Below are 26,164 nucleotides of genomic sequence, written 5' to 3' on the forward strand. Positions count from 1 at the left end.
GTAGAACTATGCTATTGTATTCTATACTTTTATGAATTCTATTGAGAAACCACGAGAAAAGGATGAATAATGAAGTCCATTTTCAGAAATGATTCATTATTATTAATAATATTATTTTTTTTTTTTACTTTTTTTTTTTTTTTTTTTTTTTTTTACTATGCTGTATAGCTGTATTTAGCAATGTGTTTGTTGTTCAACTCAAAAGTTTTTATTTTTAATGATAAAAAAAGCCTTTTATTTTATTTAAAAAAGTTAATAATTGTATAGTATTGACAAAATATTTTAGTTTATTTTAGTTTTGGAGCTGTCATTTGGTCATTTTATAATGTGTCCCTCACATGTTGCCACACCTATGTGGCATGTTGTCACATTGCACTTACATTATTTTGTGGTAAATCAAGAAAAAAATATGCACTATATTAATGGAACAAAAACACATAATTGTACACATATGGGTGAAAAAAAATACACATATGGGTGAAACAAATGTGGGGAAAATAAATATTCTGAACCAACAAGTGGTTTTATGCAAACTGAGAAAGTCAAAAAACATTAGGTTTAGCCCCGCTCTCCCCTACCTACACCAACATATTTTAAATATCATCAACCTCTATACAAAATTAGAAAATGTTAAGTCTTTTTTTTTTTTTTTTTTTTTTTTTTTTCTCAGTCAACAATGACGTAATTAATGAACAAAGAAGCCTGAACCTTGAGCTGAAAATAGAACACGGGTTGCCTTGTTTACATCTATGACATATGACACTGCCCACAAGGCTATTGTTCCTACATAATAATGCCCTATTTAAAGGTATAGGGTGCGATTGCGGATTCAGCTGTTTTTTTGTTTTTTTTGACAAACACTAAGGTTGTGTTGTAATTAAATTGCCATCCGAATGCACATCTCTGAGTTTTTAAAAATATATAACTTCAAAATTCAATGTTTATATCCTTTTTGACTACTGCAGAGCACCGTACGGTTGTGCTTTGCTGTAAGTTGGATACATTTTAAAGATCTAGGGTGAATCCAAAATCACCCCCTATACCTTTGAATAGAAAAGCGAGATGAGTGGTACCCGGTGGGGTCTTCTGCTGTTGTAGCCCATCTGCCTCAAGGTTGTGTGTGCTGTGGCTTCACAAATGCTTTGCTGCATACCTCAGTTGTAACGAGTGGTTATTTCAGTTAAAGTGGCTCTTCTATCAGCTTGAATCAGTCCGCCCGTTCTCCTCTGACCTCTTAATTAATTTATCTCATATGAAAACACTTTCACAGTTTGAGATGTCTGGTCACAGCACACACACATATCCTTTTTTTTTTTTTTTCTAAACCAGGACAGGAGGGATGTCCCATCAGTAATTACAGTAGAAAGGGTGTCATGGTTGCTTAGCAACAGCATTTTTGGAAACTGAGTCCTGTGCAGCTCTTACTATGCACAATCACACCTCAGTCAACCTTTACTGTAGGAATCCATAGCAAAAATAGATGTTTGATTTTGATTATTAAACATCTAGGAAACATGATATAGTATTATCATATCAACTATTATAATTATCTGCAAGTCACATTTATTTATTGCTTTGTACAATACAGATGGTTTTAACATTAATTCACAGCAATATACAGCAAATGAACTGTGTTAATTGTGAAACAAATTTAATTTCAGCTGTAAATCAGCTTTACTTAATATATATATATATATATATATATATATATATATATATATATATATATATATATATATATATATATATATTTATATATATATATATATATATTTCCTCAATTTCAGTAGAAGTAAAAATCTCAACGTTATATGGTCCATCAGTTACTTAAAGGGGGGGTGAAACACTCAGTTTCAGTCAATCTCATGTCAATCTTGAGTACCTATAGAGTAGTATTGCATCCTTCATATCTCCGAAAAGTCTTTAGTTTTATCATATTTATAAAAGAAATATAGGCTGTACCGAGTCTTTCCAGAAAAAACCGAGCGCCTGAAGGCGTATCGTGTGGGCGGAGCTAAAGAATGACAAGCGCGCAAAGCGGTGACGTCCTCAAGCGTGGAGGAACCCATCGCTATCTCAGCTAATACAGATAATGATCCACAATCAAATCTGAGGCAGAAATAAATTGAACAGGAGAAACGGCAACATCAGGACGTCCGTCTCTGTGGTATGTAAGTTACTGTATTTAATGGCCTCTCCACATTTCTGTGTGTTTACTCGCAGTGTATGAGGACATGATTCGGTTTATGGACTATTGTATGCGACTAGACCTTAGAAGTAGCAAGCAAAACGGTTTTGCAAGTCAGAATACTGTAACGTTATACAGAACAACAATGGAGTAACCGTTAGCGCATTTGAATGACGAAGCACGCGATCGTGTCGTTTACTGATGTTTACTCATGCGTCCGTAGCCAAAAGCAGAGACATTTGAAGAAGTTTAAGTTAACTCACCGGCTGCTTCCAATGCAGGACCGAACCTTTATCGCTGGGACTGCTCCGTCAAAAACACACTTCTTTGGTATGATTTGGTAAAGTCCTGACAGCAGTGGCGTGTAAATCCATTTTGAGACGCAACTGAAACGATGTTGTGAAGCTTCTCGGCATTTCTGCGTTTAAATCGGTTCAAATGCAGCGCTGCCTTCCCGGAATGCTGTGCTGAAGCGTTGAAGTCGCTCGACGTCACCCATAGGAATAAAGAGAAGCGCGGCGCCACATAAGTGTTCACGGACTACTGGATCTGCATCTGAGAGACTGTTTACGGCGTGCTCTAGTCACGCGCGCGCACCCTACCGGGAGAAGAGCCCGTACGGCCCATACAAGGACCTTCCGCTCTTATTAACGTCAAGTAGACCCATACTTGAAAAAAACTCGCCGAAACTTGTGAGAAACCGGAAAGAGTATTTTTGACACAGAAATACTCCATCAAACGTCCAACATTAGTTTTTGAAACTTTGTCTATGTTTAGGATGGGAATCCAAGTCTTTAACAGTGTAAAAAGCTCAGTATGCATGAAACAGCATTTCACCCCCCCTTTAAGTTCATTAATAATACCAGTTCATAAATATACCTTATTCAACTTTAAAGTGGCTGAAGTCTGAACTCTCTCTCTCTCTCTCTCTCTCTCTCTCTCTCTCTCTCTCTCTCTCTCTCTCTCTCTCTCTCTCTCTCTCTCTCTCTCTCTCTCTCTCTCTCTCTCTCTCTCTCTCTCTCTCTCTCTCTCTCTCTCTCTCTCTCTCTCTCTCTCTCTCTCTCTCTCTCTCTCTCTCTCTCTCTCTCTCTCTCGACTTATTAATTAATTTATCTCTAATGAAAACCCTTTCACTGTCTGAGATGTCTGGTCCCAGCACGCACACATATCCTGTTTTGTAAACCAGGACAGGAGGGATGTCCCATCAGTAATTACAGTAGAAAGGGTGTCATGGTTGCTTAGCAACAGCATTTTTGGAAACTGAGTCCTGTGCAGCTCTTACAATGCACCATCACACCTCAGTCCACCTTTACTGTAGGAATCTGTAGCAAAAATAGATGTTTGATATTAGAGGTTGACCGATAGTCGATTTTACTGATACCGAAAGCTAGGTTGGACCACGCTTGCCGATAACAGATTAATCAACCGATAGTTTTTAAAAAGATACTAGATTAAAATAATAATAATAATAATAACAAATTAATCATATTTACATATGCAATTCTAAATTGCATATGTAAATATAAATATATTAAAATGACAAGTTCTAACAGAAAAGAATCTACAGAAAATAACTAAAACATTAAAATATTACAAATAAATGTTTCTTTAGCTATAACCTAGAAACATGTAAGTGAATGTCAGGTAACAGACTGCAAGTCCCATTGGTTAACAAGGATTTATTAGCTTACATGAATGATATGCAATATACATTTTACACCGGTTTTCTTATCAAAATAATGTTAGCTTCCTCTCAGCCTCAACGACAAAGAAAAGTACATACATACTGCTGTTCTTTCGCTGCTAAAGCATCTAGTTACCAACAAAAAAAAAAAAAAATACTTTATAATGATTTGGCAACATGTACTGAAGTGTTCTGTATTCATACCGTTTCCTTTTCGGTGTTTTAAACGTGGGTCAGATGTGTCAGCGTGCTCTGTGCAGCGTATGCTGTGAAGCGCGCAGCCTCATGTGTCCTCACATGTTAATGTAAACGGTGATAGTTTTTTTTATTTGGCCTCTAGAGACTCTTGGGCTATATAATACCAGCAGACCCTCACAGAGCTCTCGTAGGCTACTGTGTAATGACAGCACCCTTCTCAGCCGCTCCGGCAATGGACGCAAACCGGAAAAAAACTATCGGTATTAATAACCGATTGTTCCACCAATCAGCTATCATTGCCGATTAATTGGCAAATCTGATGAATCGGTCGACCCCTATTTGATATTGATTATTAAACATCGAGGAAACACGATATAGTATTATCATATCAACAATTATAATTATCTGTGTCATGGCAAGTCACATTTATTTATTGCTTTGTACAATACAGATGGTTTTAAAGTTGATTCACAGCAATAAACAGGAAATGAACTGTGTTAATTGTGAAACAAATTTAATATCAGCTGTAAATCAGCTTTACATTAACAGCTTTTTTTTTATTTTTTTTTTTTTACCAGCTCATAAATATACCTTATTCAACTATAAAGTGTCTGTACAACAGACAAAAGTTTCATTATTCTGCTCAAGTCAGTTCCATGTTTGTTCGGATCAGTTATCAGATCAGTTCAATATCAGTGCAAGTTTACTGTGCTTTGTTTTTACTTTTACTATATGATTAGATGGGTTTCATATGATGAAATGGGCATGTATGTGCTTATTAATTTCTCTCAGGATCCCAGGCAGACTGAATGACAGAAGGACACCATTAGGAGAGCTGAACTGGATTTTCACAGCTATTACTGACACAATTGCGTGGAACGTCCTGCCGAGAGGTTTGTTCTGATAAAAATCCAGCTATTCAACAATCTCTGAAGATTTAATGTTTTGTTAATCAACACCACAGTTCTTTCAGGGCTCCCACAAGGGTCACAAATTCATTTTGATCATTCAACATCTGTTATATGACTTTGGCTCAGTCAAAACCCAGATTTGCCTTTTCACTTTGCTTGCCACACTTTGTTTCCACATAAATAGCAAAAACTATTGGCGATGCCTATGCATCTTATATGGTGACGTGGCATAACTATGCACATAGTGTGGTAGCACTTACACTATGCAGATGACTCTAGTTAAAGCCCAGCCTGAATTTGACTTTTAAGTCAATTTTGCTGCCTGTCTAATGAAGCATCTTCAAAAATGTGTGAAAAATGAGAAATGATGTGAAGTTGATAATTAAGTCACTGTCTTGATTCACTTATGCATAAAATGCATTAAACTATTTAGAAAGAAAATCTGTCTGGACTTGCATATGAAAAATCAAAAACTATTATAATGCTGCTTGTGTGTGCAATCGCAAGTTCTGTAAATGCTTTTCTGGCAGTTTGTGTGAAGTGTTCTTCTTTAAAGCACGAAATATGTATCTAAATTCCCAAACACAAGCAGTACAGAAGAGCAGCTTTGAAGTTTTTGCTGCTTTCTCTGTCCTGAGGAGGATCCAAGCATGTTTCTGCGGGTATATCCTAACCTCTCACAGTTTTTAATTAATTGCTGTGCTTCAGAAATAAATCTACTTGATGAAAATCCCCAGACATTAATCTGCCCTGTACATACATCGTAATTATTCGATCTCATTAAGACACAACAGAATTTACGATTTCACTGCTTTCACCTATGTCATAATACATAAACATTTAAACAAATATTTCTCTCTCTCTCTTTCTCTATAGATCTCTTTCAGAAATTGTTTCGTCAGGATCTGTTGGTGGCTAGTCTATTTCGTAATTTCCTATTGGCTGAGAGAATTATGAGGTCATATAACTGTACACCAGTCAGCAGCCCCAGGTTGCCACCCACATACATGCACGCTATGTGGTAAGTGTATGGATGTGAACACACACATTCTTCATAATGTTCTCTAATATATGCAACCTATGTTCAGAATGGACAAACATGACTCATTTATTTAGTTGTTCAAAGTCTAAGCAATTAAAAAGTCAAGAAATCCATTTAAAAAATCCAGTTTATATTGGATTTTTGAAAATGCTTTAATGCCTGAATGTTTAGATCAGATTTCAGGTGATATATGTATTAACACAATAATGTCTACATTCACTTACTCTTTGTTTATTTCAGTCAAAGAATATGCATGTTTTTTTTTGTTTTTTTTATATACAATATTGCCTTCAGAAGCATACCATTTTTCATATAACGGATTTAGCACCACTGCAAGACTTTTTAGTTGACAATACTTTACACAATAATAGGTATTCTTGTTCACTTGTTGAACGAAAATAATGAGCGGTGTTTATTGCAGATTAAAAAGTCTAGAGTCACCCCATTTTTATACTCTCTTTTTCAGAGTACTTACATTTTAATTACGTATTGACATAAAAAGAAAGTTTAAACAAATTTGGACAAAAGTGTTTTAGACCATTCTTACCTAATCTACCTTTAATAATAAATATTAAAAATACATATTCAAATATTCAGTGTATTCAGTAGAACAATTTTGGCTTTTGCTGTGGAAAAATTCTTATTGTGAATTGTGAAATTTCACTGGTAATGGTATTAACTACCATTTTTGGTATCGAGGCAAACATGATTTCAACTCAAGTCACAACCTTTAACAGTAATATTATTATATTTCTACTAGAAGTCAAATTGATGCACTAGGTCTTAAACAACATCCCATGGAGAAACATTTTTTTTTATTCCCACAGTGAATGGCACTACTCATTTATTTACACTGGTATTTTACTCATAGCTCTCTCCCTCTGCATTTTACATGAACTATATTATGAATCTTCATTCCCCACTTTTCTCCCCTTGTTTTCCATCATCAGTATCATGCTGTTGGCTAAACCTGAGTTGTGTAATCCTCAGCAGTGTATGATGGAATAGAAGCAGTGCTTTGTTCTCCACAGCTAGTTGAAGCTTGAATCTCATAACATGCCATTAGCAAGAGAGAAATAGATTCCAGTTTCATAATGTAGCATCAGAGCTCTTTATTTACACTGGGCAGAAAGTTCCTTGAGTCTTCTGATCTTATGAAACAGGAGATGAGATATTTAGAGAGGAAGAGTTACAGGAACATTTGAGAGAAAAGATGGTGCCTTCCACTATTAGGAGGAGACATGATAAAGCAGAGCAGGGAGAAAAGGACAGAGAAACAATACAGGAAATGGACAGAGAGAATGTGAATGATCTTTGTGAAATAATCATTGCAGTGTGTACCGAATGGACAGTAACTGTCCAAATAAACAACTATTCATTATCCAAACTGATCGTTATTATTAGGGCTTTCAATGTTAACGCGTTAATAACGCATTTACATTTACGCATTTAGCAGACGCTTTTATCCAAAGCAACTTACAACTCAGGAGTACAGGAAGCGATCCGTCAAGAAGAGGCAAAGAAACGCAAAAAGTGGCCTAAATACCAAGATTTGTACACAAAAACTTGTGCGTTAATGCAAATTCATTTTAACGGCACTAAATGTATTAATTTTTCTGCACAGTTTCTGTTTGATCCATAGCCCGTAGTTGGAGAAATCGGGATAAGTCATAGACGTAAAGGATGCAGCAGCAAACATTTATAGGGAAAGAAAATGGTTATCATTAATATTCTAAACCAAAAGTGCAGTTATTGCCTATAAGCTACCATATTTTCTGTTTAACCATAGACACCAGGTCAAAAGAAAAGTCAGTTTACATTGAGCACATTCTCTGCAGTCCAAGCGCGATGCGTGAGTACAGTTGGTACACTTTTTGCTTTTTCATTTACCACACCAAAACTGAGGTTTGAAAGTAAGTGTTTTTTTTTTCATTTGACATTTCCTTTACTTGTCTACTAAAATATTAATAATTATTAACATCCATAAGTAGGTCATATTTGCCACAATTAGCTCATAAACGCAATAAGCTTTTTCGTTCGAACAGTACCCGAGTACAGTTGAGACATCCATCCGTAATGCTGTAAAACTGCCAAGCCAATTCATTGAATTTGTAAAATACCTTTAAAAATGAGAATTCAACATTTTTCTGTTTCCATTCAGTATTTTGTTTGATTATTTATCAATAATAAATGGCCATTGGCAGATTATTTTGCTTATTTTAAGCAAAAACTATAGGGGAAAAATGTTTTAATCCCAAAACAAGACTGATTTTTACTAGTTTAATAAATACTTCTTACTTTTATTTTATTTTTTATTTTTAGTTTTTTGATGTTTTGAATTGAAATAAGACAAAAAATACTATAAGAAAAGCATTTCATCATGCAACTAAATTGCATGTGTTGCAATAGGATTCTAGTGCAGGGTACAATTGATACACTATCTCAACCGTCTCAACTGTACCCCGCTGACCGCCTCGCACATTTCTCCATATTTTACGACTGCCTTGCATGACACTCAGTCATGCGATATGCCAGTTTTCAGAGCACAGATTAAGGTTTACGAAAATGTAAGTTAACTTTAACAGTCATGTAAGGATGAGAAGCTATTCAATGTGGAAGAGCTGTGGTGAAATGAAAAATTGACCTTAGAAAAAAAACTTTCACCGATATCTTCGGACTGGAGAAGCGCACAGACTTCAAATTTTCCACGATTGAAGAGGACGCTAATACACATGTGCGAAGCAAATATCACAGATCAGACTTCTTGTGCACGCAAGTTATTTGAGGTGTCTCAAATGTACCCCTGTACCAACTGTACTCGGTCTACCCTACACTGAAGCTCACTCTCGCTCATGTCTGAGATAAATCATTGACACATCACCACTTACAGTACATGTGTTACATTGAACTAAATGCATTGCAATCGGCTAAAATGAATATATAATATATTCTTAAAATGAAAGAAATCCCTGCTTATTCTGAATTTTTAAGCTAGGCTTAAGAGTAGGGCTGGGACAACACGTCGACGTCATCGTTGATGTCGGGCACATTGGCTACCTACATAATAAGCTGTTTTAAATTTAAAATGTTCAATGTCTTGTGACCGAGGGTATACATTCTCTAAGTGTGCACAGTTTCATCCCAGGACTATGGCACCCGTAATGCACTCCACATGTAGGCTACCTGTTTTCACTGTCATGCCGCGGATGCGCGTGGTGTTTCTGTTGCGTGTCAGCCACGGGGCGGCTGTGTGCCATTTTCTCTGCCTTTGCACACTAGAAGCGTGTCTGAAGCGGTGCTGCTGCTGCTATTGATGCGGAGGGAAGCCCTATTCTTAATGTTAAACATAAATAGCGAGAGAGAGAGAGAGAGAGAGAGAGAGAGAGAGAGAGAGAGAGAGAGAGAGCGCACAACACGACAGTCACGATGGCCAACAAAAGTTTTGTCTGGTTACACTTCAGGCCTGTGATATTAATCTAATTGTATATTTTGTTTTGGTTGCCATGAATTATATATAGATATGAGGTAAAACTATTAAAAATGCAGCGTTCTGTCTTGCGCAACTTCCTTCCCTTCACAGCAGTGAGCATTGGTTCCCCCTAAACCCTAAACTTAATACCAGAATCAGCACAATCTGTGATTTCTTTTTTTAATACTGTTGCTAAATTGTGGAATGTGTTTGTTAATAAATAGATAGAGCTATTAAAAGCACAATAATCCGTGAAAGAGTTTCCAGCTTCAAGGCAGCTTATTCGTGTGCGCTGTGAAACCGACACAACTTGCACATTATGGTACTTTAAGCCCAATCAGTCAAGTGCACACAGAAGACGCGTTACATACGCCGTACCCTGACGCACACCTCTCCAAAAATGTATCAACTCCGCAATTCTAAGCAGACCGCAGTCGCCGTGATTGGTCTGCCAGAACCCCTCCCTCAGGTCTATAAATAAGTAAATCTGACAGGAGTGTGTGTGTCAAGAAATTATAGTTTCATCCTATATCTGCAAATAACACAATATTTTGTAGTGCAGAGATTCATGTTGGTTAATAAATACATAGAGCCACTGGCCCTCATTTATCAAAAGTGCGTACACCAAATTTCCAGCGTACACCTTGCGTACACCCAAACCCACGGTGACTTTGAGATTTATCAATATGGACGTTGGCGTACGGCACGCTCAAATCCTACGCCAGCTCAGGAGGTGGTATACGCACGTTTGAGTTAGTGGGAAAATGCGCAGAAAAACAATTCCTAACACCACAAAACGCACTGACAAGATATGCTATATGACCCACTGTTAAAACCCACAACAACAACATTCAGTGTTTATTTTTGTGCAACATGAACGTCAATGTTTAATTTGTGTGACTTTACCAAAGCGTTTGATTTGTAGGCATATGTATTCCTCCAGTCACGAGCCTGTGCACTTTATCTGACGTTTCAGGCCCGCCTGGCCCGGCAGCTGCGCACGGACTGGGACCAAAATAATTCAGACTGACAAAATAATAAAAATGACCTTCTCCTTTTAAATAATAATACAATCAATAAAAACAACATTCTTCTTCTAAATAACAAGTGTCATTAAGAATAATAATCATAATAATAAGAAGAAGAATCTTACAAATTGTCATGTAATTATTAATGTGAATGAATGGTACTCCACATCACATCATCATCACTATTGTACACCCCAATACATGTGCCGTGATACGAAATTAAATGCTAATTTTTTTCAAAACGTGCTGTAAAATAATGCAGTGATGGTAATTTATCATCCAAACAGCTATTTAAACTGCTGGAGTGCGCTTCTCAACCTCCACACTATTAACAGTACTTGTTATTTGTGTCCATATTTTGTTTTTGTAGGTGCATTTAATTCCACTCTTTAAACTCCCAAATAAAACAATTTTGGGTTTTTTTTTTCCCACTCCCTGGTGATGGTCTCGATGGGCGCGTCTCAATCATCTCTCTAGTTCAGTAGTCAGAGCACTTATCAGGGAGTCAGCCCATTGACTTATGTCCTAATCAGTGCCCTGACTAGTGGACTAGTGAGATGATTGAGCGCGCCCGATCTCCACGTCGGAGAAGTTTCGTTTCTTTGCCGTCTTCCGTGTGTCCATGGCGTAAAATGAGGGCGGGCGGGAGGCGGAGACTTGAATATATAGGGGCGTGTTATTCTAATGACGATCGTTTTCAGCCGCGGGATTTATCAAGGGCAAGTATTGCGTACACCTGGATTGCAGAGGTGCGCACAGCTTCATAAATCAGGCGGTGAGAGGAGTGTAAGCATAATCTTACGCCAACATATACGCCCGTTTCTACGCAAGATTGATAAATGAGGGCCACTGTGTATAGTTTATTTATTTTCTTACTAAAACCAAAGATGTTAATCAGTGATTATATATCAAGAACAGGGACATAACAATGGGTGCATTTGGTTTTTTGATTTCAACGGAATGAATAGTCTCCACAACAGTGATCGATTGAAGCACTAGTCTTTGCACGAGCCACAGAGAGTGAAAACAGCGGCCATGACCACTCTGCATGATTTCACAAAAGCATTCAGTGCCAGATCGCCTCATGTTAATCTACTAATCAACCAAAGATGCTTAATTTGTATTACATACAACTCAAGGTACAAGAAAAGCCTCTGTCTGCCGCCGTCACTCAGGTGCGTTGCAATGACACTGCAAACCAGTCACTTTTTCAGCGTTTGCCTTGAGACTGGGGTTACCATCAACATGCCTATGTGGACACTGCACACAAGCGGTCTGCATGTGTAATTGCACATTGACATGGACAACAACGCAGAAGTATAAATGAAAACCAACTCGTAACTTCCGACATAGAGGATATGGCGTATTTCCAACGCAGAAGTATATATCAACCTTTAGGCTTCATGTGCACATCTAAACCGTCAAATTCACGCAACAAATGATTGCTTGGAGAGTATTCACATAAACACAGTTTATGTCTTAAATGGGCGTTAATAGTTGAGAGAAAGTATCTGCAGTTGGTCTTAAAGGGGCAGCGTCTAATACAGGGTGATATGCCAGCAGCCATATCACCCTGTAGCCCAAGACTGGTTTCCCACTGAAGCTAAGCAGGGCTGAGCCTGGTTAGTACCTGGATGGGAGACCAAATGGGAAAACCAGGTAGCTGCTGGTAGAGGTGTTAGTGAGCCCAGCAGGGGGTGCTCACCCTGTGGTCTGTGTGGGTCTTAATGCCCTAGTATAGAGATGGGGACTCTATGCTGTCAAAGGGCACTGTCCTTCGGATGAGACGTTAAACCGAGGTCCTGACTCTCTGTGGTCGTTAAAAATCCCAGGATGTCCTTCGATAAAGAGTAGGGGTGTAACCCCGGCATCCTGGCCAAATTTGCCCATTGGCCCCTGTCCATCATGGGCACCTAATAATCCCCATATCCTGATTAGCTTAATCACTCTGTCTCCTCTCCACCAATCAGCTGGTGTGCGGTAGGCGTTCTGGCGCAAAATGGCTGCCGTCGCATCATCCAGGTGGATGCTGCACATTGGTGGTGGTTGAGGAGATTCCCCTCTTCTTTTTGTAAAGTGCTTTGGGTGTCTAGAAAAGCGCTATATAAATGTAATGAATTATTATTATTATTAATAAACCCTGACAATTGTGTCATTAATGTGAATCAAACAACAAAAGGCAGAGAGTAATATACTCACAGCTTTAAAAAGCATTAATCTATTAATTTGTATATTATTTTATAATTGATTATTAGATGTCTTTTGTAGGCCATTACCCAAACAGTAATGTTAGTAGACCTTCTAAAATGAAAGCACCGTATTTTTTTTTTTGTATCTTTGTTTTATTGTATATTTACTGTATTTATTTGATAATGTGTTTACTTTGTTTCTTGCTCTTATCATTTGCATATATAAAACAAAAAATGCCTGTAAATGCACTGGTGATAGATTTTTTATTTAAACATTGCTGTTTATTTTGCTATAGATATTTTACATGTTCAGATTATAAAGCGATGTTAATTATTTTCTTAATTTTACTTTTTATTATAATAAAGTCTAACAAAAAGAACCAATAAGAATACAATTAAAGTACCAGATCGATAAGCAGTATCGGTAAGAGTAGTAATACCGTTAAAACCTTAATGATAACCATCCCTAAGCATGAGTCATGTAAACTGTACTCAGTCTTTCTAGACTTTAGAGATGCATTTGGAACTTTATCTCACAATGTCATGATCACCTCAACTGTTCATTCACATAGTGAAGGATGTATAGAGGTTCCTTTATTACAGTAATCTGTAGAGAACAGCTCACTCACCCAACACCACTTCAGATAGGCATTAAAACAGGCTGCCCTTGGAGTGCGATTCACTTTATAATTGCCACCAACCAATGGTTAAAGTGAGTGTGTCAATGTGCCCCAATGTGAGAAGAGGAGTGGAGGGAATAGATGGTTTTGCTCAAAAAACTGATAAATGTCCAGGAGCAACTAAATTGATACATGTATACTCTCTTCATGAGACATACACTTATCTTGGACACACAATTAATATTGCAGGAGAATGCAAAGAGCAGGTAAACATCATCTGGTCAGGGTTTATTTCCAGGTTGGACTTGATAGACAAATGTCCACTGCCTCTGACCATGAAGTTAGAGGCTATTTAGACAGGTGGCGCTGTCTAAAGAACAACATCTATTCTCCAATGTCCATATCCAGCAGAAAGTGCTGAGTGATATGAATAGTAAAACAGTGAGTCTAGTGCAAAAGTGGTTTGGACAAAACACACATAGCACCCATGATGTTATTTTTCATCCCCAATGGGAAGGAGGGTTGGGAACCCCAAATGTGATCTGGATTCACACCAGCATGCGGATCTTCAATCTTCTGAACATGCTGAATAATGATGACAGAGACGTCAGGCAGCTGTCTCGTTCCTCCCTGTTCCTGGACCTAAGGAGACGTAAGGTACCATTGGCCAGGGACTCAGAGCCTCATTTCATTGGTTTCAAAAGGAAACCAAGTGGGAAACTGGAAACCTATTCAGCTGGCTTTGGTGTCTGGTCAGACTGGCCGGACCTGAATGACCTTTGAGATTACTGAGACACTCCCACATATTCTGAATGGCTGCCATGTTTACAAGGGAATGTACATAGCACGCCAAAGACATATCAAAACATCTCTCACCTTCAGTAAAAATATATAAACACTCTAAAAAATGGATGTGTAAAAGCATCCATGTTCTAGCATGGCAATAGTAACTCTGATGCTTTCTCACATCTGTCTGCTAACACAACAGATGTAATTGTGGTTAGGAGCTTAGTGAAGTGTGTATTCTGGAGGTGGCATGCACTTTTGTCTCTAGCATGGAGGAAGCCTTTATGACCAAGGTCATTAAATACCAGCTGCTTTTTAAACACCATCTCAGAGATCGGTTATCGGGGCAGACTACTCGTGTTTATATTCGGCAGCTTAGGACACACACATAGGCTGGTGGTAAGAGGACTTCAGCAACTTGGGATGCCCAAAACGAGGGCCAAATGGCTAGCGATATACTGTGCCCTGTCTGCTATTATAGGCAGCCGCGATATATGGAGGAGACGCTGCTACTTATACCCATAACACCTGAGAGATGTGCTTTTGTGAAGATCTGTGTATGCCACTGGTCCATGATTTTGTACATGTGTTTATGTTAATGTCCCTGTAAATCATTTATTTTACGTGGACTTAAATAACTTGTTAAAATGTGTGAGAGTGAGTCAAGTCAACTTTATTTATTGCGTGTTTACAATGACGATTGTTTCAAAGCAGCTTCATAGTGTTAAACAGGAAAATATTGCAACAAAATTTGATTCTGCTGTACAGTCGCTCTGGAAAAAAACGATAATTTCATCAGCTCATTTAAATTTATCAAATAGCGACAATCTGGGCAGATCAGTGATATAGTTGATATAGTTAATTTAGTAATTAATTTTATATGGCTATTTATTTGAAAACGTTGATCTAAATTTTAGTGTCCCCAACAGAGCAAGCCAAGCCAAAGGCGACAGTGGCAAGGAACCAAAACTCCATCAGGATATGATGGAGAAAAATAAACCTTGGGAGAAACCAGACTCAGTCAGGCCAGTTCTCCTCTGGCCTATTAACAGTGTATGATTATTATCATGGCAAACTTTCAGGTCAGAAATCTTACTAGATCGGAATATTCAACATTTCTGGGTATCATGCAAGAGATGGGTATATTGGGGATGACGCGTTGATTGCACAAAAATATGAATATTTAAAGGAACGGAGTCATCGCACTGGAGACGGGTTTATTGAGGATGACGTGCAAGTGAGGCAAATTCAGAGGAGACACACCAAGAGAAATGACCACCACGGAGAGATGAGAGAGAAAGTGCATATTGTGTATATACATATGTACATATGTATTCATATAGGTATATTGCATATATATATTGTGTATATATTCTGCGGAAAATGTGAAACTGTTTCAGATCTTCAAATCTACACACTAAAGTGCACTTAGTCAGTATCAACGTAAAGCTGCTTTGAAGCAATCTTCATTGTAAAAAGCACTATATAAATGAAGGTGATTTTACTTGACTAGTTTATTATTTCAGATGCCTTTTTTTTAAAAAGTCAACAGTTGAAAAATGTATATATCCTATTATTATATTTAAGTCGCCAAAGTGGCTAGTAGGAGTGACTGTGTTACACACCACTGCTTAAATCCACCCACATTTGGCGGGTGTTAATTAATGTCAAGCTCTGGACGACGCGTATTGTAGCAGAAAAAAATGGGATAGGGGGAACCAGTAGTAGGAAGGGAAGTAGAGCTTCCTAAAAAAAAGTTAGAATGTAACATATTTTAATGAGAAGGAAAAGCAGATCAATCCGCAAAACTGGCTACACAAAACAGAGCAGTGGAATATGGATATTTGAGCCTGGAGAATATATCCTGTTGCCTTCTGTCATGATCCACTACTGCAGCTGCATGGTCTAATGATATTGTGACTTTCTGTCCATTAAGTCTTTGTATATTTGCATTCTACTGGGAGAAATCCTGGTGATTAGAGTCAAGCAAAGTGTATTATAGTCATAGCCGTAGCTCTGGCTTTTCAGTGGACAACACTTTTGATGTGTTATGCAATGTCATGAATTAAATATAGTGTTGCGTGGTTCTATGATCAAAGCAATTCTCTCAGTCGATGTAGCAGAAGAAAATACACTAGGAATAAAAAGTAATGTTAAACCTAAGTGTGTGATGGAGGTCTGAAAGCTCAGCACTGCTTCTTCATGTGAAGTGTCAAGAGAGGATTAGTTCTTATGTAATAACTGCATGCAGCCATTGATAGCTGCAGTGAAAATCACATGTAGATGCTATAAATCAGTGCTTTTCAACTTGTGCTACAGTACACTCTAAAAAAGGCTGGGTTAAAAACAACCCAATTTGGGTTGAAAAAAAAATTGTTCAGTGTATGCAGTTAGAAAAGCAAGATACATTTGCTAGTTCATTTTTAAAAAGGAAGTGAACACACTTCCCATACAGTATCTTTTGACGTCATAAGCCAAAGTCTACAGTATTTTGGTGCATATCCGTCTGTCACTAGATGGCTTGCCAAATTAGGCAGATCCCAACATGGATAATTATGTAACTTGTCCCTGTCCTAAAAAAAATATCAACAAATCTAGATAAAACAAGATAATATAAAATATGTTGTTACTGTTTTGGATTGCCACTTGAGCGACGCAAAATTTGGGTCCTGTAGCAAAACTATTTGAGAGCCAAATGTCTTATTAATTTAAAGGACAATTTATGCCAATTTAGGTTTTAATAAAATTTTTCTTTCTTTTTTTAAGAATAGTGATTGAATTTGTATTCGTGGGTGAGCTAATCCTTTTTAATAATAGATAAATAAGATAAATAATCTGTCTCAAAGATTTCAAATAGGTACATTTATAGGCTCCACTCTCCCTTAATAATGAGAGAGCCTAGAATCTCACAGCAAGAAACATGAGTGTGGGATTGATTAGTGTGTCGTCTTTGTCTCTGTGTGTGTGTGTGTCCAGGCAAGCATGGGACCTTGCGGTGGACATCTGCCTCTCCCAGCTTCCCACCATCATCGAGGAGGGCACAGCCTTCAGGGTGAGCATGACTTATACTGGCTCTGAGTGAGAATTAGACAGAGAGAGTCTATTTCTTGATCAATAATTCAGTTTCTCCTATATCTATTGTTCTTTTGCTTATTAGCTCTGTAGTCCTACTTATGATGAATCAGTTGTAGAATCTCTTATCATACTCGAAGTGAATTGTATGTTTCCCATCATTAGTCATTTAATTTAATTTGATCAAAAGACTCCTGTCTGAGCACAAAGAATTTAGGATGTCCTTTTCAAAGCTGCATATCCCTCATGGACTCATGCACTAATTGCTAAGCCATGGCTCTAAAAATGTCCTTTTTCCACCTATTTTTTTTTTTATTGCTTAGCTTTACTGAATATGAGGTGCAGTACCTTGTTTCGTGTATACGCTTCTGCAATTACAGCTTAATTTCTCTTCTGAGATCTGTAAAGTGTTTTCCTCTTGTGACTTTCAGAGATTTGGGAGTCATTGTCTATTTTGTATAATGGTTGCAGTAAGGTTCTCAGCCTGATGTGATTTGTGTTTAGTGCAATATATGCCATTTCTGACATTCATATTGCTGTGCTCAGAATCTTAAATGAGTGTTTGGACGACTGAAATTCAGTTACGTAATGTAGTGCTGGGACAAGTGCTTTTTATTGTTACTTTTGGGATTCAATCATTTTTATATTCGTGTGTGTGTGTGTGTGTGTGTGTGTGTGTGTGTGTGTGTGTGTGTGTGTGTGTGTGTGTGTTTGTGTAGGAGAGAAAAGAAAGATTATCAGAATTAGAGAGCTACTCCTGTTATTTAATCTTGAAAGTGTATCGTAGAACTGCTATTTTACCAGCTGCTGTCAATCAGATTAATAGTGTCAGACATTCCCTTTATGTACTACTGTTCCTGAAACTGTACATTAACTGTTAACATGCTCATCATTTTCAAGTTAAGGTCTGCATTCTGGTTAAGCCATTTTTATGAAAATGACTTTTGCATCCTTTAGAGCTACTTGAATATTCATGTATAATCAGCATTATCCAATAAATTTACAGACTTTCTTTCTTCTTTTTTTTCTGTTTTATGCTCTTTTAATTTTAAACAGTAATTTTATCCAATTACCAATACTTTTGACGAATATACATATTATTACATATATATATATATATATATATATATATATATATATATATATATATATAGAGAGAGAGAGAGAGAGAGAGAGAGAGAGAGAGAGAGAGATAGAAACGTGAGTCCTGAGACTTGTTACACAAAAAAGTGTTAGTAAATGGAAACCCACTCAACCCTCCCACCATCCTCCCCCGAAGACCCTTCTGTCTAGTTGCATTCACACAGAAAGTGAAAAGACTCAATTGAGATGGGCAAGGTGTGTAAATGAATTATGGACCAGGAGAGGAAGTATTATGTAAGACTTCGGTAACTCTACTGGGATCAATACAGCCGCCCGGATCATTAATGTACACTGTTTGTATGGCTGATTTAACAAAGTGCTTGTTTCACTTTGCTCACTCACTCGTGTGCCCACACTATACTGTATACTGTGTATGTATTTACTTTTTTTCTCTCGATCACAGGAGAGTTTTTTTGTTGATCCACAGCATAGTCCATTCTTCGCTGAGCAGTTGACAGCCTTTCAGGTGTGGCTGACAATGGGTGTGGAGAACAGAAACCCACCAGAGCAGCTGCCTATCGTCCTGCAGGTAACTTTGATTTTTGTGAAAAAATCACAGCTTTTTCTACTTGTCATGCTTGAGACCCAGCCATCTTTTTCATTCATCAGTGCTCTGCAGTTTGATTCTATTATGCGTGTCTCGTGTTTTTAAGGGCAAATAAACGCTCTGTTTGATCATCCCTTACTCCTTTCACTCAAACATTAAAATGTTGTCACATTGAACATATAGTAAAACTGAAACGCTTCTTCTCATGTGGGCGAATGAAGACTATGGTTCAGTGTTTACAGATCACTTCTGATGATTGACATCACAGAATGTATTGGTATTTTGGAGCTGATAGGTTAATGGTCTCTTACTGGTAAAACGCCAGAACGCCATTGGTTTTGTGAACAGCATATTTGTGTATTTACCAGTAAAGTCATTCTAACAATTTTATGGTAATTTACCAGGATTGCTGTGTGAAAAGGGCTATTGACTGCAAAGACTGTAGCACCACGTGTGAATGAGTACAAAATAAACAAAAACATTTTTTTTGGTCCAGCTCCCTGGTGTTGCAGTCACACTGCCACACTACCCTAAATTCCACTGACACTACCCAGTAGAACTGTATTTACCATGATTCCTTTTTTTAAATCTCTTTTGGACTGACGTAATCTTCTCAGATGCAATGTGCATGGTTGAGATTTGAATTGTTTATACAGCACAAACCTCATGACACTCAGGGTTATTGCGTACTGCAACACACACATCGTCGTACTCTGTGTAACCATGCAACTCCTGGTTTATCCTGGTTTTAATATCCTGGTTTAAATATACTAATCTGGATCTGGCTATCCCGCTCACATAAAATACTTTGTGTTTTTTTAAATACTACTTCTTATTTCCTATTTCCTGTTTTTAAGAATACACCAACACCACATATTTTGCATACGGTTGCAAGAAAAAGTATAAGTAAACTGCTTGCTGAACCTGTGGAAATGGGAATAATTTTAACTAAAGAGAGATCATACAAAATTCATGTTATTTTTATTTTATTTATTACTGTCCTGAATAAAATATTTTCTATATTATTATTTTTTACATATAGTCCACAAGACCAAAAAAAAAAAAAAAATGTAATAATATTAATAAAAAATGACTCCATTCAAAAGTTTATGAACCATTGATTCTTAATACTGTGTGTCGTGTTCTGGATGATCCACAGCTGTGTTTTTGTTTTGTGATGGTTGTTCATGAGTCCCTTGTTTGGCCTGAGCAGTTAAACTGCTGAAACCTGAAGAGCTGAACAAACAAGAGACTCATGAACAACCATCACAAAACAAAACAAAAAGCAGTCGTGGATCCTACAGGTAACGACACACAGTATTGAGAATCAATGATTAATACACTTTTAAATTCAGCTTTTTTTTGTCTTGTGGACTATATTTAAAAAAGAATAATGTAAAATATTGTATACAGGACAGCACTAAAATCAAAATAGCACATTTTGTATGGGCTCTTTAATTTTGGTAGAATTATTCACATCTTCACAGATTCTGCAAGTGGTTCACATATTTTCTCTTGCAACTGTAGTATAAAGTCACACTCCCTACTACACTCTCTTTAGCACGCCTGCACAGACTTCTAAATGTTCCCATTTTCTATAATTCCATTGTTGCAAAATATTCAAATATACCACAAAAACCATGGCCTGTTCATGAAATTAATCTGATTGAGTGTAAATGTGGATTTAGACTATGCATTGGCTCGTAGGGTGACCAACATAAAAATGAATCAAGGCATAGTTCATCCAAAATGAAACATTTGTCATAATTTATCATCATTTTCTGTGTAATTTCAAATCTGGGTGCATACATTTCTTTCATGGAACACAATAGAAGATATTTTGAAAAACAAGCAAACTTGTTTTTGGCCTTTTGTGTTTGTAACTTTGTTACTTATTATAATTTAAGTTGTTTTGCATAAAAGCATGTAGCATCTGTGGTCTCTCTCGTCAGGATCAAAGATGAGTCAATTCTGATGTTTATGGTGGATAGCTTTTAGCCACATATAAATTAGGGCCAATTTAGTGGCCCTACTCTATTAGTGCCGACGAGTCTGGGGAAGTTGACACCTTAGACAGCTTTGTGACCTAGCTGAAATGAGACAGGCAGCATCTTTGGAAAACTGTGACAACTTCAATTGAGCGTAAGCGTCAGTTCTGGCAGGCTAGGTAGTCAAGACACTGCTAACGCTATTTGGTCTCATCAGCTGTTTCTGCTCAGCTGAGATGCATCAGCTGATTTGCATCAGTGCATCAGCTGTTCACACTCCCCTCGCTGCTAATGGCTACGATATAAACAGTGCGCATCTTCAAACAGATTCAGTTCGCTCCTAAACTGCTGTTGCTAGCTCTTTGCTGTTGCTTCGCCTGCACGCTGCTTTGCATTTAAGATAAGTATCATGTGTTTTTTCCATGCTATAATCACTATATTTGTGCGGTCGCCGTATCATATTCATCTTGAAGATACTAAAAGGAAATCATTCGATTTGCCTTCTTATTTGCATATCAAACGGAGCTACATAGCTATTTCTTTGTTTGCTCTTTAAGAGTCCTGTGTTGACTAATTCGCTTTACGTGAGCGTTATCATGATTTTGCAAACAAATGTTCTCCATCACGAACGCGAGAGGAGCTGCATTTTCAGCATAATCATATATTAGGGCATTTACATGTCATAGGAAACGCAGTGATAAAACGTAGCCAGAATCACCCACTGCTAAACGCAACATTTTTGCTTTAATACGAATGAATGGTCAGACCATTTTCATTTTAGCATGGATGGCTTTTCCGGCTGGTCGCCTCGCTGTATCTCTCAAACAGCTCAAAGCAATTCTACATGCTAACATTTTTTCCTTACAGAGTTCTAAGCCATTTCGTCCGCTTTCATCACGTAAAACCAATTCTGCTTTTCCTCAATGTAATTGCGTTTGCTACGATTCACAATTGCGTTTCCGTCTTCTAAAGTCTAATCATTGTTCTCTAATTAAGGTAACGTTGTGTTAACAGCTGGTTGTTTTAGAACATAAATAAATAAAAAATGATGACAGTCGCCCTCTGACAGTGTAAAAACTGCATACCACAGACTTGCAACAGGGGAAACTACAACAGAAATAAAAAATTATCTTAAATAATTGTTACAGGCATCAATCTTGCTTGCGATTTCCGCCTCTGCGTACTACAGACAGATACTTTTCACACGCGACAATTGCGTTCATCATGGACCCGCACAGGTTGCTGTGGTGATGAACCATTAATATAATGTTACTTGCTGGTAAAGCTAAATCACTAAAAGATGCCAATACAAAGCGCATATTACGGCAAACAATCAGCCACTAGTTGGAACCAGCTGATATGTGAGCCTCACATTTCAGATCTGAGCGTTCTACAGGCTCGCACATCAATGCTTCAGTCAGAGCAGTTCACAATGAATCGCGCACATTCATGCCAAAGTGAATTTTATTTAAAATGACAGTTTCTTTATTGCGACTAATATTGTACGTCGTATTACGCTTCACACAGAGAGGCCGGATAGCTGGCTTGAATGGTTTCTAGCCAAGTGAAGCAAACTCACGTATCAGACTTCCAAAGGGGGTTTATTATCACCGTAAATCCCTCGCACACATGGGGCAGTTAAACACTCCACTGACAACTGCGTTACTAAACAGAAAAACAAACAGCAAAGAGTAACTTTCGAACGCATCCATGCGACGTTCACAGCTCGCGCTTCATCTACTACAGACTACCCTCTCATCAGCGAGTGAAAGGAGAGTACGTTCTGCCTTAAAGGAGCAGTACCTAATTTAACGAGGTAAAGTATCTGCTGAGGCTGCTTTAGGGACCGTCTGCAAATTCACAGTAACTCACCAAAAGGCTTTTTTACATTCCAAAGTTTGTAGTACATTCCTACTGGCCAGACTTACTACTAAAGGTGAAATTAACTGAAGTAAAGCTGGCTTGACATGGTCATTCGATATCCGTGGATCTATGGACTGTCTCTAAAGTTACATACAACTTTGGTATATTGCTGCACAATTCTAATCAAATGCTATTAGGCTACTATAACTAGGAACTGTAATAATTGCATGCAAAACCGAATCATCTCGCAAGGAATTGCGCAAGTGGGATTTTAGCGAGCAGAATTCGCCCCACACGATTCAACTCTTTAATTTCCTTGAACGTGCATTCACCACTTGAGTGCGTTTACATGCAAGCTGATATCTCACAAATATAGCTTATTGAAATAAGTTTCCCCGTTTACATACAACAGCAAACTGACAATGTAGTAAACCGCATCTACATGACTTAATAAACGTGGTAGCCTTTAATTCTTCGTGCTGCATGCAGTTATGCAGCGTTTTGACTGAACCTCTTCTGCTGCTTGAGGTGTGAACATATCTTATCATGTTCTGGGTCTTAAAGTCTGTGCTTGTGATATGTCCTTATTTCATGTAAAAGCTAGCTCGCTCCATCTGGGTGCATTTAAATCTGCTCTAAGTATGCGTTTGTCACGTATCTCACATGCGCACTTCAATAAGGCGACAGAAATGGGTAATGCGTTACATGCCGCGCGAAATCGGAGTAAAGAGAAAACTACCTGTCCCAACCAGGTAATGCTTACGCCGTCAATGACCTACTCAGATAAAAGGAAACCTGTAGCACGTTTAGATGACCATGTTCAATGTCGGCTAAGAACGTGCATGTAAGCACACCCATTGATCACAAGCCGCCCGATTTGGAGTTAACATCACTGCGTCTTGTCATGGACTCGCTGAAGTTAGCCTAATAAGGTATGTGACCGACTCAAAAACAATTTCAGATGAGATCTGCACTCGTCACATGAAGGACATCAATCACGAGTTACAGCTGGCAACTCACTCTCCATCATATCTAATTGTCTTCACTAAGTCTTTTTAACATTTTCTAAGCATCAGGTCATTGGCAACGTAATGACATCGCATCCACGTTGCTTCAGCGTCTAGTCATTTCAGTTAAATTATAGGCTTATTATCTGTCCTTAAGCTATAGGTCAGGCACCCGTTTTAAAACTATAGGCGCTAACTTGAAACGTGCATTTGCTCTCAAACATATTTTAGTCTGGGAATGCTTGTCTTAGAGCTATAGTAGGCTACTATAACTATAGTATGCCTCATCTGCTAACTTCACTTGTGCATCTGCTTTAGTGACACTTGCCTATGGATGTACTAACAGCTGCTAAAACTTCATTCTCTTTCATTTTCACAGGAGGTTGTTGTTTGTTTGGGGGGAATGGTTCAGCTCTTTAGTCAAATCATGTGAGCATCCCCTAATGCTGTTGCTGTACCCTGACTCTCTGCTAAATTCATGGTGCTCATGAATGCAGGAGACTCATCTATTAGAACCATACTAATTTAAGTATTTAGTTGCCTAATCCACCCTCTTGTTTCATCTCAAGATGAAAAAACAGAGGGTGTGGTTTGTTTGGGGGGAATAGTTCAGCTCTCACAGCCCTAAACTGTGCGAGCTTTCCCTAATGCTGCTGCTGTCCTCTGACTCTCTGCTATTTCATGGTGCTCATGAAAGGTCAGAGGACTCCCTGAACAGAGCCATACCGCCAAAACATTCATTCAGAATTATCAACTTGAATTGCAATTTATTCAAAAATTCCTAAATCATTTTTATTTGTTCTTGACTTAATAGACCTGACAGAAATTGAGCGTAAGCGTCAGTTCTGGCAGGCTAGGTAGTCAAGACGCTGCTAACGCTATTTGGTCTCATCAGCTGTTTCTGCTCAGCTGAGATGCATCAGCTGATTTGCATCAGTGCATCAGCTGTTCACACTCCCCTCGCTGCTAATGGCTACGATATAAACAGTGCGCATCTTCAAACAGATTCAGTTCGCTCCTAAACTGCTGTTGCTAGCTCTTTGCTGCCCACTACCTCCCCAGCTCCTCCATGTCGTGTATAACGTGGCATTTTACTTTGTCATCGTTGCTGCTCTGTTCATAGTGGGAATAGTTCAGCTCTCACAGCCCTAAACTGTGCGAGCGTTCCCTAATGCTGCTGCTGTCCTCTGACTCTCTGCTATTTCATGGTGCTCATGAAAGGTCAGAGGACTCCCTGAACAGAGCCATACCACCAAAACATTCATTCAGAATTATCAACTTGAATTGCAATTTATTCAAAAATTCCTAAATCATTTTTATTTGTTCTTGACTTAATAGACCTGACAGAAATCAGATTATCTGGTCACATGACTTGAACCCTGTTGAACCCTCTTCCCAATACACAGACCTACACACAAACACACACACACACTTTCCTTATGAAGCTTTAATTAAAACTATTCCAGACTGTATATGATGTGTCCTTGTGTGTATGCATGCTCCCTATGTCATACCAACATAGTCATGATGTATAAACAATGTAAGTTCATTTTAAATGCTTGTATTCCTGTGTAAGAATGTATCTCTGCTTTAATATCTCCCAGCCATAACGTGTTTGATATATAAATATTCCTCTCTCTTTGTCTTAATCAACGATGCACAGAATAGGATTATGAAATGTATCATTAGTACGTTTAGCAAACTTGGGAGTAAAATTGTATAAACTCAACACCCTTTACGACACCTGATAAAACATGCAAAGTAGGTCGTAAACAGAGACAAAGAGAATCTTTCCCACTCAGAATTCATCCTCTGATCCACAGAACACTCTGAGAGGACTCACATGCATTCTTTTATACTCAACTCAAAGCAACCCATGCAAGTCAAGTATAAATTCCATCGAAATTTAGATGCGTTTAAGACTAGTAACCCTGTTTAAGGTGATATTGTTCTTTGCTGGCTCTCTGTAGTAATGTTTGTGAAATGCCATTCTGAACCCTTCCTTTCTCTTCTTTCTCCTTTTCTATTCGTCGTTACTCTACATGTATTCTTTATTTAGTCATATGTATCCGTAGTATCAATTATTAAAACCATTGTTTAATTGTCATTGTTACTGCTCACAAAACATAAGTCACTTTAATGTTCAGATCTATAGCTACCTCTCTCATAAGTATCATTGAATACTTTAACTAATATCCCAATAGCTCGGAAAGTTTATTCTTTGTGGCCAGAAGAGTAACCTTCCTGAAGACTTGGTAAAAAGAATAAAAGCTTTGAGAGTTGATAAGAGATTGCATACTGATCGTTCGTTAAAAGAATGGATCAGATGAGTTTTGAATTAATTCTTTAAAGGTTATTCTGTAATGATTTAATATATATTCGTTAATTGCAATCCATTGTTGTTAACCAAATTTATATTGCTTAAATAC

General features: G+C 37.8%; 1 protein-coding gene and 1 pseudogene across 7 annotated transcripts in view; both read left to right on the plus strand.

Moving 5' to 3' along the window:
* Positions 1–26,164, plus strand: part of rptor (regulatory associated protein of MTOR, complex 1) — a 292,822-nt gene that overhangs the window by 170,982 nt on the left and 95,676 nt on the right. For 4 of the 7 annotated variants that reach the window (XM_067459440.1, XM_067459442.1, XM_067459443.1 and 1 more), the window contains 4 exons: positions 4,863–4,963; positions 5,858–6,002; positions 17,092–17,167; positions 18,734–18,859. In XM_067459440.1, the coding sequence (XP_067315541.1) occupies positions 4,863–4,963; positions 5,858–6,002; positions 17,092–17,167; positions 18,734–18,859 (448 nt within the window). The remainder of the gene's footprint in view (positions 1–4,862; positions 4,964–5,857; positions 6,003–17,091; positions 17,168–18,733; positions 18,860–26,164) is intronic. The other 3 variants (XM_067459441.1, XM_067459444.1, XM_067459445.1) reach the window with 1 other exon arrangement.
* LOC137094677 (5S ribosomal RNA) lies at positions 12,076–12,192 on the plus strand (annotated as a pseudogene).

The sequence above is a fragment of the Pseudorasbora parva genome, chromosome 12, assembly GCF_024679245.1.
Source record: "Pseudorasbora parva isolate DD20220531a chromosome 12, ASM2467924v1, whole genome shotgun sequence".
Classification (NCBI taxonomy): Eukaryota; Metazoa; Chordata; class Actinopteri; order Cypriniformes; family Gobionidae; genus Pseudorasbora; species Pseudorasbora parva.